This window comes from Myotis brandtii, unplaced genomic scaffold, assembly GCF_000412655.1.
Source record: "Myotis brandtii unplaced genomic scaffold, ASM41265v1 scaffold1814, whole genome shotgun sequence".
Classification (NCBI taxonomy): domain Eukaryota; kingdom Metazoa; phylum Chordata; class Mammalia; order Chiroptera; family Vespertilionidae; genus Myotis; species Myotis brandtii.
In genome coordinates this window covers 149,540-162,984 of record NW_005356728.1, presented here as the reverse complement: position 1 = coordinate 162,984, position 13,445 = coordinate 149,540, and the positions used below count along the sequence as shown (strand labels likewise).

General features: G+C 52.2%; 2 protein-coding genes across 7 annotated transcripts; one reads left to right on the top strand and one right to left on the bottom strand.

Moving 5' to 3' along the window:
- Positions 1 to 6: 6 nt before the first annotated feature.
- On the top strand, positions 7 to 5,994 carry ATXN7L3 (ataxin 7-like 3). 4 transcript variants are annotated; one of them, XM_005863830.2, is made up of 13 exons: positions 7 to 210; positions 844 to 954; positions 1,252 to 1,384; positions 1,549 to 1,720; positions 1,908 to 2,005; positions 2,191 to 2,213; positions 2,515 to 2,560; positions 2,768 to 2,796; positions 3,111 to 3,179; positions 3,452 to 3,495; positions 3,752 to 3,823; positions 3,914 to 4,071; positions 4,169 to 5,994. In XM_005863830.2, the coding sequence occupies exons 2-13, from the start codon at positions 904 to 906 to the stop codon at positions 4,315 to 4,317; spliced, it is 1,044 nt and encodes a 347-aa protein (XP_005863892.1). In that variant the 5' UTR covers positions 7 to 210; positions 844 to 903; the 3' UTR covers positions 4,318 to 5,994. The 4 variants fall into 4 exon arrangements, with proteins under 4 accessions (XP_005863892.1, XP_014393218.1, XP_005863891.1 ...); XM_014537732.1 differs by having other exon boundaries at positions 2,711 to 2,796; XM_005863829.2 differs by having other exon boundaries at positions 2,494 to 2,560.
- A 1,111-nt stretch (positions 5,995 to 7,105) lies between these two features.
- TMUB2 (transmembrane and ubiquitin-like domain containing 2) lies at positions 7,106 to 11,885 on the bottom strand. 3 transcript variants are annotated; one of them, XM_005863828.2, is made up of 3 exons: positions 11,731 to 11,885; positions 8,482 to 9,048; positions 7,106 to 8,352 (listed from the first exon to the last, which is right to left on the bottom strand). In XM_005863828.2, the coding sequence occupies exons 2-3, from the start codon at positions 9,021 to 9,023 to the stop codon at positions 7,989 to 7,991; spliced, it is 906 nt and encodes a 301-aa protein (XP_005863890.1). In that variant the 5' UTR covers positions 9,024 to 9,048; positions 11,731 to 11,885; the 3' UTR covers positions 7,106 to 7,988. The 3 variants fall into 3 exon arrangements, with proteins under 3 accessions (XP_005863890.1, XP_005863889.1, XP_005863888.1); XM_005863827.2 differs by having other exon boundaries at positions 11,785 to 11,884; XM_005863826.2 differs by lacking the exon at positions 11,731 to 11,885 and adding an exon at positions 11,106 to 11,654.
- Positions 11,886 to 13,445: the final 1,560 nt, after the last annotated feature.

The window sequence follows — 13,445 nt, the reverse complement described above, 5'->3', positions numbered from 1 at the left end:
CTCCCCTCCCCAGCGCCCCTGGCTCGTCTGTCAGTCCCCACCCCACTCGAGGCCGGCGGCTCCCTCAACTCGCACCCACCGTTCCGAGGGGCCCCGGACTGTGGCACTGTTTCCGAACCCTTTGGTGGGGATTCCTGGACTTTGGGGCTCTTGGAGAGACTTCCGGGCAGATCCGGAGGGAGGGAGGGTGGTTATCTCCGAGAAGAACAGGTAAGGGGAGTGCCCGCTCCTGGCATGTCAGCCCACGGGCTCTGCCCCTCCTGCTCGTGGTAGCTAGAAATGCCCCTTTAGCCCCAGGTTCCTGTGGGCTCTGCTCCCCTCCCAGAGTGGCAGGCTTATTTCACGGGAAGTCATTGGGGTGAAGGTGGTAGGGTCTTAGGGCCGTTCCTACTTCTGGTAGCAGTACCCCCCCAAGTGGACATCCTGGCTGAAAGCAGAGGTGACTCCGAGGAGAGCCTGGGGAAGGGGGGGATGCATTTAGGAGTCTGTGCAGTTCTTTGCCACACCCTGTGGGGCCTGAGAGTTCCTTCTCCTCCCCCTGCTGCATTGCACCATGGGTATCAAAGAGGGTTTTGAGTTTTGGGGACCTGGGGTGAGCTGCTGCCTCCTATAGACCCAGGCTCTGATGAGCAGTAGAGCCAGGGCCTGAGTTAAGGCCTGGGAAGGACTAGGCCGTCTTTGGGTTTCAGGCCCTGAAGGACCATCCAGTCTTAGTGAGCCTAGGCCTTAGGGGGTATATCCTGATGCCAGGATTAAGCTCTGGGTATCGAGGTATGGAGGGGAGGTGGCAGTGTTCAGAGGTGCCTTGGACTCATACCAACACCCCCACCCCCATGTGTGCAGCCGTGTTGCCGCCCGCTGTGCTATGAGCAGTCAGAGCGCCGTCTCCACAAGAGTTTACAAATGAAAATGGAGGAAATGTCTTTGTCTGGCCTGGATAACAGCAAACTAGAGGTGAGGGCTCCCCCACGGGTGCCTCTAGTTCTTTCTCTTGATGTCTCTACGTTGTTGTAACTGACATCCAAACCAAAGAGGAATTTGGGTAGTCAGCCTTGTTCCTTAAAGGGAATAGGGCCAGCTGAAAAGGCCTAAGGATTCAGAAGAAAGAAGGCGAAGTCAAGATGGGGGAAATGGCAAAGAAAGCATTATTTTTGGCCAGGGCCAATTGGCAAGAGGTTTGGTTGGTGAGGGTTGCTTTCAGTCCACGGGGCTGTGACTCTCGTGATTGTGGATGTTCTCCCCTACGCCCAGGCCATCGCTCAGGAGATATACGCTGACCTGGTCGAGGATTCTTGTTTGGGATTCTGCTTTGAGGTACACCGGGCTGTCAAGTGTGGCTACTTCTTCCTGGACGACACGGATCCTGATAGCATGAAGGATTTTGGTGAGCTTCAGGGTTGAAGGAGAGCAGTCCTGGTAGTGCGTGGAGGTTCCTCTGGAAGTCACGTCACATGTAGAGCCTGGAGCTCCTGTGAGCTTAGGCAGGGAGTTGGAAGAGGCCATGGGTGGGAATGCCCGCCCTGATCGCCACGCCTCTCCTGTCCCCAGAGATCGTGGACCAGCCGGGGTTGGACATCTTTGGACAGGTTTTCAACCAGTGGAAGAGCAAGGAGTGTGTTTGCCCCAATTGCAGCCGCAGCATTGCCGCTTCCCGCTTTGCTCCCCATCTGGAGAAGTGCCTAGGAATGGGTCGGAACAGCAGCCGAATCGCCAACCGCCGGTGAGGGCTTGTCCTCCTGGTAAAACCAGAGCTGCTCATCATTTGCAGCTTGTAACATGGTGTAGTCCCTTGGGGGCATTTGTAGGGTACAGAGGGTGGGTGGGTCATGCTTGGCCCCAGGTGCTCCACTATCTAGAGGTAAGAGAGAGGTGGCAGCCTTTGCCTTTCTCTTTCCTACCTTTGTCAGGATTGCCAATAGCAACAGCATGAACAAGTCTGAGAGTGACCAAGAGGATAATGATGACATCAATGACAACGACTGGTCCTATGGCTCAGAGAAAAAAGGTGTTTGGGGATCTGGGGAAACTTGGAGGGCATTGGGGGTATGATGGGCCAGAGGGAATTGGGTAACAAAACTACATTTTGTTATCTTGAATGAGGGCAGAGAATGTAGTTTTGTACTTTTCTTTCGGTGCCCTTAGATTGGGAACTTAAAGTGACCCTGCCCTTTATCCTTTTGTCCTACACAGCCAAGAAGAGAAAATCAGACAAGGTGAGAGCCGGGGCAAGCATGAGGGAAATTTGGGCGAAGGACAGATACCCTCCCCTTTGGGCAGGGAGTCCTCGGGTATCTTGACTCAAGTCTGAGGTCATTGGGTACCTCTGGGTTCTGGGATGAGGGTGTCTGTGGTGGGCAGGAGGGCAGCAGAGGCCTTGGGAGGATGGGGGTGGAAATGGGTAGAAAGAGTAGAAATTTGAGGATGTTTCTTTGTCAAATCTTTTTTCCTTCCCTGGGTTCTCGGCTCCCCCTTATCGTTACCCTTTCCCCAAAGCTATGGTATCTCCCATTCCAGAACCCCAATTCCCCTCGAAGATCCAAGTCTTTAAAACACAAAAATGGTAAGTGGGGCTGTAATAACTTTAGTGATTCTAGCTGTGTTTTCTGGGATTCATTGCTGGGAGGTGGGAGGTGGGAGGCTTGGGGGACGGGTATCGAGGGAGGGCCTGTGATCCTTCTGTCACCCCCACTTCCTCTCTGGTTATTTTCAGGGTTCTCTGTCTGTACCTCTGCATCAAACACCCTTCCCCTTCTTTTTTCTTCTTCAGGGGAACTTAGCAATTCGGATCCTTTTAAGGTGAGTGAGTAGGGGCTGCCCCTCTTAGGTTCCCTCTCATTTTCCTTGTTGTGGGTTGGGTGGGATTTAGACAAGTGGGGATCAGAATGCTGACAGCCAGAAGCGATCAATGGGGTATTTAGATCTTTATGTTCTTTCTCGGTCCCAGCCCCTTACCATGTGCAGGCGGGATGGAAGGAATCACTGAAAAACTGCTGGGAAGTCTTAAGCCTTCCTTACTTAGAAAGGGTTGAGAGGGACTGGTCTGCACCACATCCCCACCCTCTTTTCTTTGGCTGCTGCTTCTCTAACCTGTACCTCTGGTTCTCCCCCAGTATAACAGCTCAACTGGGATCAGCTACGAGACCTTGGGACCGGAGGAGCTTCGTAGCCTGCTCACCACGGTGAGGAACCAGGGAAGGGGAGGCCTTTGGGAGTGGGCTGAAGCCACAGGCAGTGGTCAAGGCCCTGGAGAAAGCTGGTGACATAGCAATCAGGCCATATAGTTCTTTCTCTGGAATTGGGTTTCCTGGCCAATGGTGGTCTGGGACCGTCTGCTCTGGACACCTGGGGGCCATTTCTGCATGTGCAATCTAGCATTTATATAGAAGAAAACATCTAGTGTCTAGAGTAGGTTCTCCTCCATCCCTCCTTTCAGCTTATATTCCTCTTCCAGCAATGTGGGGTGATTTCTGAACACACCAAGAAGATGTGCACAAGGTGAGCTCAGAACCTAGAAAGGGGGCCAGGGGCCCTCCTGCACTCACCCTGGGCATGGGTTGGGAGTACCCCTGGACTTGAGCAATGGGACTCCCACCCTTCTCCTCCCTCCTCTAATGATCAGGCCTTAGGCCACAATCTGGGGGCTCTCTGTTCATCCCTTCCCTATTGTCCGCCCTCCCACCTCTGATGAGGGAGGGGCTTCACCTTAGACCCTTCCTGCCTTGTCAGGGTCTGATCATTCTCTCCCCACCAGGTCCCTCCGCTGCCCGCAGCATACGGATGAGCAGCGGCGAGCCGTGCGGATTTACTTCCTTGGACCCTCCGCGTAAGTGACCTTCCCAGAGGGGTTGTGGGTTTTGAAAGGTTAGGATAATTGGTGTCTGTAAAACTCTTCTCTGGCCCATTCCCTTTCCAGCGTCCTTCCAGAGGTCGAGAGTTCCCTGGATAATGACAGCTTTGACATGACTGACAGCCAGGCCCTGATCAGCCGGCTTCAGTGGGATGGCTCCTCTGACCTCTCACCCTCTGATTCAGGCTCCTCCAAGACGAGTGAGAATCAGGGGTGGGGTCTAGGTAGGTGATCCAGCTGGGTCCAAAGCAAAGGAGTGGGGGCATTTTGTGTTCTCCTGCTACAACCTTGCCCTCATTCCTTGTGCCTCTTTCTCTTCAGGTACCAACAGCTCTGAGTCACGGAAAACCAAGAAAAAGAAATCCCATCTGAGCCTGGTAGGGACTGCCTCCGGCCTGGGCTCTAACAAGAAGAAAAAGCCAAAGCCACCGGCACCCCCAACACCCAGCATCTACGATGACATCAACTGACTTGGGTGCAAGGGATAGCCTTTGGCTAAGCAGAGCCCTCTCTCCCGACCCCCACCCAGGTGGCATAGCCTGGCAAATGGACGGCTGTTGGGGGTCTGGGCTTGGGAAGCTTGGTGGGCCAGGCAGGCAGAGAATCCAATTATGCGCCCCTGGGGGGTGTCAGGATCCTCTGCGATGGAGTACGACCCTCGGCATGCAGGACTCAGACCTGGACATACTATGCCTTGGACATAAGTTTGGTGGGGCGGCGGTTTTCATATTTATTCTGTGAGTTACTGGATGTCCAGCTAGGCCAGGGGCCTGACGTGGGCACTCTGCCAGGGCACTGCCTGCCCCCAACCCAGGAACTGGACTAAGCCGTGCCGAGGAGCATTGTGGCTACCTGGGAGGCTGTGGGTTAGAAGCTGAGCCTGGAGGGGGCCTCCCCCAGCTGCCCTCAGCAATGTGAATGGGTCCGGTGCTTGGAGCTGAGGGGCAGGGCTGGGCATGTCCTGTCTGTGTGCAGAATCCTATCAAATGCCCCAAATCCCAGGGGTAGGCAGGCACAGTGAGCTGTCTGCTGAGGTAGGCGTCCAGAACTGCCGCTGCCTTCCCTGCCCCTCACAGGGGCAGCCCTTTCCCCTCAGTCCCCATGGGCCTCCTCAGCAGCAGGAGCTGTCCTTTTGTTGTTGGGTGCCAGGAAAGGGCCTCCAGCCTCTACAGCTTCAAAGACTGGGCAAGGGGAGGGAGGAAGAGGGAGCTGTGTATCAAAATGACTCCCCCTACCTTTTCTCCCTGATCCAGGGCTGGTGAGGAGTGGGGCCCCAAGGTGAGAGGGAACGGTGCTGCTTTATTTGAAATGTTTTCTTACCTCATTCCCTGCCCCAGGAAGGGGCTCAGCCTCACCCTCCTGGGGTGGCCCCATGTTCCTCCTGCCTACCCTGCCCCATTGGCCTTCCAGGGCAGCCCATGTTCCCAACTGCTGCTTGCTACCCCCTCTCTTTCACCTTGACCAGCTTCAGTTCCTCTCTCGATGCTCCTGCCTCCAAAGCCTGCCCTGTTTCCCCTTCCTTAGCCGCTTTTAAGTTATTTATTCTGTACTTGTGGTTTGGGGCTCTGAGGAAAATCCTGATCTTTTACCTCTTCCCCTTTGCTAGGAGTGGGGTGGGAAGAGGGTAGTCTCTGTGATCTGGGTTATCAGTAGAGGGGAAGGGGTATCATGTCTAGGCATCGCCCTTCTGTGGACTGTCATGCCAGTGTGCCCGCCTACCTGGTCTACATCCTGAAGAGATGTACAATCCCACCTCCATGCGGGCACCATCATTCCCAGGAGCTGAGTTGGGGGAATGCAGACTGGGCTGGGAGCAGAGCTGACTGACACGGGTGGAGTTGACCCTAAGCCAAGTTCTCTGGCATTTGCTGGATGTGTCCCCTGCCCTCCTCCCAGGAGGAGTTATCCCACATTGGGTAGCTAGTACCCAGGACTTGTTGGACTGATTTGGGTTAGGGATCCTAGAGGGTTAAGGGAGCAACATAGATGGGGTTATAGTACCCTGTCTGGAACCCCAACCTCCCCCTGGGGTGGTTCTACTTGTGGCTGATGCCTGGTTGCAAATTTGTTTTTAACCCGAGAATTGTGATTATTTTTTAAGAAGCCAAACAAATTTTCAGGAGTTAGAATAAATTCTGGGGCCTGGGCTCCTCTGTTCTTGACACCCTACCCCCACCCCCCATTCCCTGGGGTTATAGTACCCTGTCTGGAACCCCAACCTCCCCCTGGGGTGGTTCTACTTGTGGCTGATGCCTGGTTGCAAATTTGTTTTTAACCCGAGAATTGTGATTATTTTTTAAGAAGCCAAACAAATTTTCAGGAGTTAGAATAAATTCTGGGGCCTGGGCTCCTCTGTTCTTGACACCCTACCCCCACCCCCCATTCCCCGCCCCCAGTCTTCTCCCTCTAAGGGGAAGCCAGAGGTAAAGGAGGATCTCAGCCAGCCTCCAGCCTGCTTCCAAATGACGTCCTGGAAGTAGGTTGAAGGTGAAGGGAGGAAGGCCAGGGGCCATTCTCCCTTCTGAGAGGCAGCTGCAGTTCAGGCCCTAATATACCCTTTCCCCTCTGGCCTCTCCCATTCTCCCCTTCTGGTTGGAGGAGAGAGAAGTGGGAAGTAGTTTGGGAACGGGTTTGTCCACTTCCCTATTGTTCCTCAGGCCGCCTTAGGACAGAGCCCCCTGCCCAGCCTGGGTGAGAGATGGGCTTGGTCCAACAGGGACCCTGAGAGAACAAATCCCTATCCCTTTCCTTCCCAGGAGAGTATGCCCCCCTACCATGTAGTTGAACAGGGGCTAAGAGCTCCCCAGTCCCCTCCCTCTAACAGCAGGCTGTGTGGGTTTCAATTCCCATCCTTCCCACCCTGGCTAGGTGTCGTCCACCCTGTATCCTATCATGTGTCTGAGTGTGTGTGGGGGGGTTCTGTACTAATTTCCATGGCCGGTGGCTTTTCCTTCCATGCATCACTCCCCCCCGCATGCCCAGGGGCCACCCGCCTGGCATTACCGCATGCTGGGGTCATTGGGGGAGGGGGGTGGGGGCTCACGCTGTCCTGTGGTCTTGAGATTTTTATTTTTGCATATGTAATCCATCTTGTACAGGTAGCTAACTTTGTAAACGCTGTGTATTTCCCCTGCCCCTCATGGCTGCTGGTGTAAATAAACTGCATCTCCCGTTGGTAGCTGGGCCTACCCACCCTCATTACCATGTTGCTGGAGGCAGAGCAAAGCCATTCTCTCAATGTCACAAAAGGAAGCTCCATAGCCACAAAATGGAACTTTATTCAGTCACAGACACTGGCCCTCCAACAGCCCCAGAGACAAGGGCCTGGGGCACAGTGCTCCATACCCAGAGCTCCTTGGAGCTGGGCAGTGCAGGTCACTGGCTGAGAGCCAGAGCCGGTTCTTGCTTACAGCCTTAGGCCTAGGGTAGCAGCAGCTGTGGCTTGGCCTCTCCCAATGCTGGGGGCTTGGCTTTGTGCCCCAATCCCCTTCCTGACAGAGCTCTATAAAGGACTATTAAAAAAAAAAAAATCCAAGCAAAGTGCTTTGAAAAAAGGGAGAACACTGGAAACTGTCCAGAACATGGAGAACACTCTATTCCTGCTACAGGGGTAGAGGGAGAAGGGAGAGGGCAGGGCAGCTAGGTGCCTATAGGACAAGCTGACACAACCTTCTTTCCTGCCTGTGTGGTTTCAGTCAGAAGATGGATATTCCACTAAACTGAAAGATACCCCAGGCTCCCTACAGAATTATGCTGGGGCCATGCTACACTGCCCTGGCAGGCGGCCCTGAATGCTGAGGAACAAACATGCAGGACAATGGGAAGAGTTAGGGTCACAGGAGAAAATCCTGAGCCCAGGCTCCCCACTGAGCTGGGCCACCAGGGTGGCTCTGAACTTCAGGACCCTAAAAAAGGAAGATGACACCCTCATTTCTACCTGAGTCGTGCTTGCACAGAGGGGATCTCTCTACCCTTGTGGACATGAAGGGGAGGCCCCACACCGGCCTCCTTTGTCCTATGGAAGAGGACCCAACATATCCTTTCCACCCCTCCCTCCCAGGCCCTTGGGCCCAGCTCTGGCCAGGAAAGGGGGAGGCTATAAAGGAGGAAGACCATGCCTTTCATTTTTCTCCCTATGTCCTTATCGTCCATACATCCCAAATACTAGGAAGCTGAAGAAGACAGTGACCCCAACCAGGGAGACAGTGGCAGGTGCTGTGAAGAACTGGCGGTAATTGATACGGAAGTACCAGACCACACCCAACAGCACCACAAACACAGGCACCATGAGGCTGCCCACACTGACACCGAGGCTGGGGGGCTCAGTGACTGAGGGGGCCAGGGAGGCTGAGGGGCCTGGAACAGCTGACCCTGGAGGTGAGCGGTGGCAGTGAATCACACAGTTGTTGGTAATGTTCAGGGAACGAAGTGTGCGGGCTGGGTCCTGCAGCAGGCGGCCCTGGTAGATCAGTTTCATCTGGCTCTCTTGTCCAGGGAAGTATTTACTGTTAAGATGAAAGAAGGAAAGAAGCAAGAATGAGAAGACAAACAGGTCTGAACTAACAAAGCAGGGCAATGGGGAAAAAATTGGGCACATGGCTTATTAAAAGTCTCCCACTTTTCAGCTCACTCACCTCTTTAGTGTACCCACAGTATCTTCTGGCCTGGCCACAGCCAGCTCCTCAGTGTCATTGAGGAATTTGAGCCGCACATTGATGAGGCCAGGGCTGGGAAGCAGGCAGGTGCTATCCTCAGATCTCAGAGGGGCTTCTGGACCGCTGCTCTCTGGGCCCACTTGTCTTTTGGGCAGGCCTTGGATGTCAAGCAGATGCTCAAGGTTGGGCTCAATACCACCTCCAGCTCCAGGATCCCCTGTAGAGTCTCTACCACCTTCTCCGGCCTCTTCAGCCTTCTCATCATTACCCTCTGATGGATGGGGGAGTTCATTTGGCTCTGGGGTGCCTTGGCCCGCCACCAGATGGTCCACATGCCCCAGGTGGAGGACGGATGTGTCTCCAGTTGACACAATAGTGCCTAGGAGCTGGTTGCTACTGCTGTCTGCTACGTAGGTAGAAAGCCAAGCTAGGACCAAGGCTAGAATCAGCACCACCACACCTGCCACCACAGTCACCTCATTACCCACACCCTCAATAAGGGTGACATCAGAGAGTCCCATGGCCCGGCTGCTGACGGGGTCCACACTGCAGGAACAAAGGGGGATAACGTCAGCAGGGCCTGTGGGGTTGCAGCCAGGTTTCTTTTTATTTTTTTTAATCCTCATCCGAGGATATTTTTCCACTGACTTTTAGAGAGAGTGGAAGAGAGGAAAAGACAGAAACATCGATGTGAGAGAAACACATGAATTGGTTACCTCCTGCACATGCCCCAACCAGGGCCCAGGCCAGGAAGGAGCCTACAACCGAGGTACGTGCCCTTGACTGGAATCGAACTCAGGACCCTTCGGTCCACAGGCTGACGCTCTATCCACTGAGGCAAACTGGTTAGGGCATAATCAGTTTCTAGTTCGTTTAGCTTCTAACTAACCCAGCCCTGAAAGAAAATGGAGCTCACTGTCCTGCAGAAGGGGAAACAAACCTTCCTAACTCTGAACTCCCAACCTAAAGCGAAGGACTTACCCTTTATCTCTATTGTGAAACTCAAGTTCCACACCCTTCCTCTCTCACAATCCAACCACCCAATGAACATGGATCATAAGGAAAACCTTACAGCTTTGTTGCTGTTCCAATTGCTTGTTGGTTTTTGGTAGCTTTTTTGCTTCTTTGAGCCCTGAGTTTCTCTAGGACTTCTATCACTTAGTCAAGCAACTGTGCCTCTTTGAAGAGCCTCCAAGATGGCCTCAGAGAGACCAAGTAGCCTATATTTTATTTTGGAGCCCATTTGGAGGCATACTGCAACCACTCTTGCCAGAGTACCTCATTTAAAACCCCATCTCAAAAAAAGAAAGAAAATAAAAGAACCTGTCTTACGGTCACATATCTAGGTCCAGATGTCAAGAGCCAAAGAAAATCAATTTATCATCAAAAGCAGAGTCAGCCCAACCGATATGGCTCAGTGGTTGAGTGTCAACCCATGAATCAGGTGGTCACGGTCCAGGGCACATGCCCAGGTTGCGGGCTCGATCCTCAGGAGCATGTAGGAGGCAGCCAATCGATGATTCTCTCATCACTGATGTTTCTCTCTCCCTTCCTCCCTCTGAAATCAATAAAAACATATTTTTTAAAAAGCCACAGTCAGATCTCCCCAAAGGGACAAAAGAGTCAGAAAACCCCACAGGCCCTACAGAGGGAGGTTATCAGCAAACACTATACAGCAGGCACTGTGTCTGCTTCCTATGAAACTTTCCTGGCAAGCTCTGGGGAGCAAAGTAGGACAGACCTCAGACATACCACCCGACTGGATCCCTAAAGGCTCACAACTGAAAACGCCACTACCAGAGTAGAACAGATTTGGAAAACTCCCCAAATAGCTGTCTCAATCCACACCTCAATCTCTTTTCCTATTGTGTAGGTTCTCCCTCAGCAGTTTCTTAGAAAGGCAAGGATCACGGTTTGCCCCTTGGAGTACCTACTCTTTCCCCTGGAGAATCTGCTGCTTTCACAGTTGTCCCTGGGCAAATCCAGTCTAATGACTATCATTACCAGACTATTCTCACAGCAACTCTAAGACATATGCACCTATCTGTCCATCGCTCTCTGCTAGACTCCTGGAAGGCAAGGATCACATGGATTTCTCTAGGTGCCGTAGTGCCCAGCATGTCATAGTAGCTGCTCAAAAAATATGTGTGGAATGTATCAGCATCTGCCCAGTTTCCACATTCTTATTTATACATGAGCCCTGGGGTCAGGGAAAAACCCACTAATTTATAATCCTGGTCTTGCCCCTTCCTAGCGCTGTAATTTCAGACAACTTTCTCAGAACCTCCGCTTTCTCATAAGTAAAATGGGGTTAAAAACAGTACCTACCTGCCCTGGCTGGGTGGCTCAGCTGGTTGGAGCGCCCTCCCTTACACCAGAAGGTTGTGGGTTCGATTCCCAGTCAGGGCACATAACTAGGTTGCAGGTCCGATCTCTGGTTGGGGCGCGTAGGGGAGGCAACCCATCGATGTTCCTCTCGATGTTTCTTTCTCTTTCCCTTCCTCTCTCTCTAAAAATCAATAAAAACATATCCTCAGGTGAGGATTATTTTAAAAAAACAACAAACCTGATCCCATTATTGCCCTGCTAAAAACAGTACCTACCTCATCAAGTTGTTTTAAAGATGACGGGAAATTATCGAAGCAAAATACTTAGCAGAGTGCCTGGCACAGGCACATTGTAAGTGTTCAGTAAATAAATAGTAGTAATTATTTATCACTCCCACAACTAACCCCTGATGGTGAGAAGGTTAACGTCATTAACCCCGATTTACAGAAAAGGAAACTGTGGCGAAGAGGCGAAAAAGACAGGCACTGACACAGGAAACTTTCGTGGGCAGGGGGCCGGGCAGACCCAGGTCCTCCGCTCAGAGGCCTTCGCCCTCTGCTCAGCCGGGGAAAGACCCTGACGGCCGGTGAGGGGGCGTCCCCTGCCTTTTCTCGAAGCGAAGGCTCCGCGTTTGCGCGGTCCTATGCCCGCGGCACTGGAGAGGGTTCCGCGGGCCCACCCGAGCCGAAAGGTTGCCTGGTCCCAGCCGCCGAGCCCAAGCCCACGTCTCCTAGCCCGTGAGGGGTAAAATCGGGTGAGTGGGTCACAAACCATCCACACCCCTCAAACTTCGGGGCGGGGCCGGGGGGCTGGGGGCGGGGCTTGTGTACGCGGGGAGTCATGGGAAATTAAGAAGGGATTGGACCGGTACTGTGCCAGGATAGGGAAAGAGGACCTCACCTGAAACGGCCAGACCAAGTATTTTGACTTCTCTAGGACGGCCGATGGACTCACCTTTCCGTAGGGGCCGGGGAAGGGACTGGCTACCCCCGATTCTGTCCAGGGTCCAGTCTCTTCCGGCTTCTCCCGGAAGCTGTTAGAACCAGAGACAGGAAGTCCCGCCTCCTCGCCTTGCACTGATGACGCAAAAGCTACGTAAGGCGGGCTGGCGTAAACGTATTCTTTAAAAGGGACAGGTTTCTCAGCGGAAGGAGGGGCGGAGTCATTGTTAGCGGGATCTTGGCCCTCCCGAGGCAGGGCCACGCCTAGTGGGCGGGGTCCGAGGAGCCCTGGGTTGAGGGGTGGGGTCAGGAGGGAGTTGGGGGCGGTGCTTGATAGGGGGCGTGGTTTCGGGTCTGGCCGATTGAGCAGGCTGGCACCGCTGGGCGGAACCGAGCAGCACTTCCCTCTTTCCAATCTTGTTCTTCCGGCCCTGCTCCTACCCTCCCTGTCTGGTAGGATTTATTACTGTTCCGGGTTAGCGGGATCGGTAAGGTCTGGTCTCTCTGAGCTCCAAGAATTCAGGGCTAATCGGGAGACAAACAGGGAGATCAGTTACTATCCGGTGCTCCGAGAATGCGGCCTCAGGTAGCGTGGGACTTGGGTAAATTATGCAAGAAAGCATTTCAAAGAAGACACAGATTCAGGGGAGGTTTAGAACATAAGAAATGCGGGAGCCCAAGAAAAGGTTCAGCTTCCAAGAACTTACCCAGATTTTTGCAATTAAATTTTTTTCTAAAGATCTGGGTTTTTTTGTTTTCTGGTGAACAATTTATTAAAGTATAAATAATGCGAACAGGGGCAAAATCATAAGCGAAGAGCTCAGGTAATTTTCGCCAACAGAACACACCGGTGGAACTAGCATTTGGATCAAGAAATAGAAAATGGCCCGTCTGTGTGGCTCAATGGTTGATCTTCAATCTATGAACCAGGAGGTCACGGTTTGATTCCCAGAGTACATGTCCCAGTTGTGGTTGCGGGCTCCATCCCAGTAGGGGGAGTGCATGAGGCAGCTGATCTCTCTCTCCCTCTCCCTTCCTCTCAGAAATAAAAAAATATTTTTAAAAAATACTCCCGCCATTAAAAAAAATTTCCCCCAACCTAGTGGAGTATCATATTACTGTTTTAATTTGCACTTCCTTGATCGCTGATGATATTGAGTATCATTCATTTACTTAACAGATATTTGAGTGTTCACTCTCTGCTAGGCACTATAGAGACACCAAATCAACACTGGCAATAAAACAGATGTTTTTCTTTCTCTCACAGATCAAGGGAATAAAATCTTTTAGCTGTAGTACATTTTCCAATATTTTGCCTTTTAGTTGTATTTATGACTTGGTGTTTTCATTAAGCTTTGTCTGTATCCATGTACATTTTCCAATATTTTGCCTTTTAGTTGTATTTATTACAGCTTTGTCTGTATCCATATCTATTAATCTATTAATCTTTTCTTTTGTGCTTTTGCCCTACCCCTAAATAATATACATATTCACATGTATCTTTTGTTTTATTTATTTTTTAAATATATTTTATTGGTTTTTTTACAGAGAGGAAGGGAGAGGGATAGAGAGACAGAAATATCGATGAGAGAGAAACATCGATCAGCTGCCTCCTGCACACCCCCTACTGGGGATGTGCCCACAACCAAGGCACATGCCCTTGACTGGAATTGA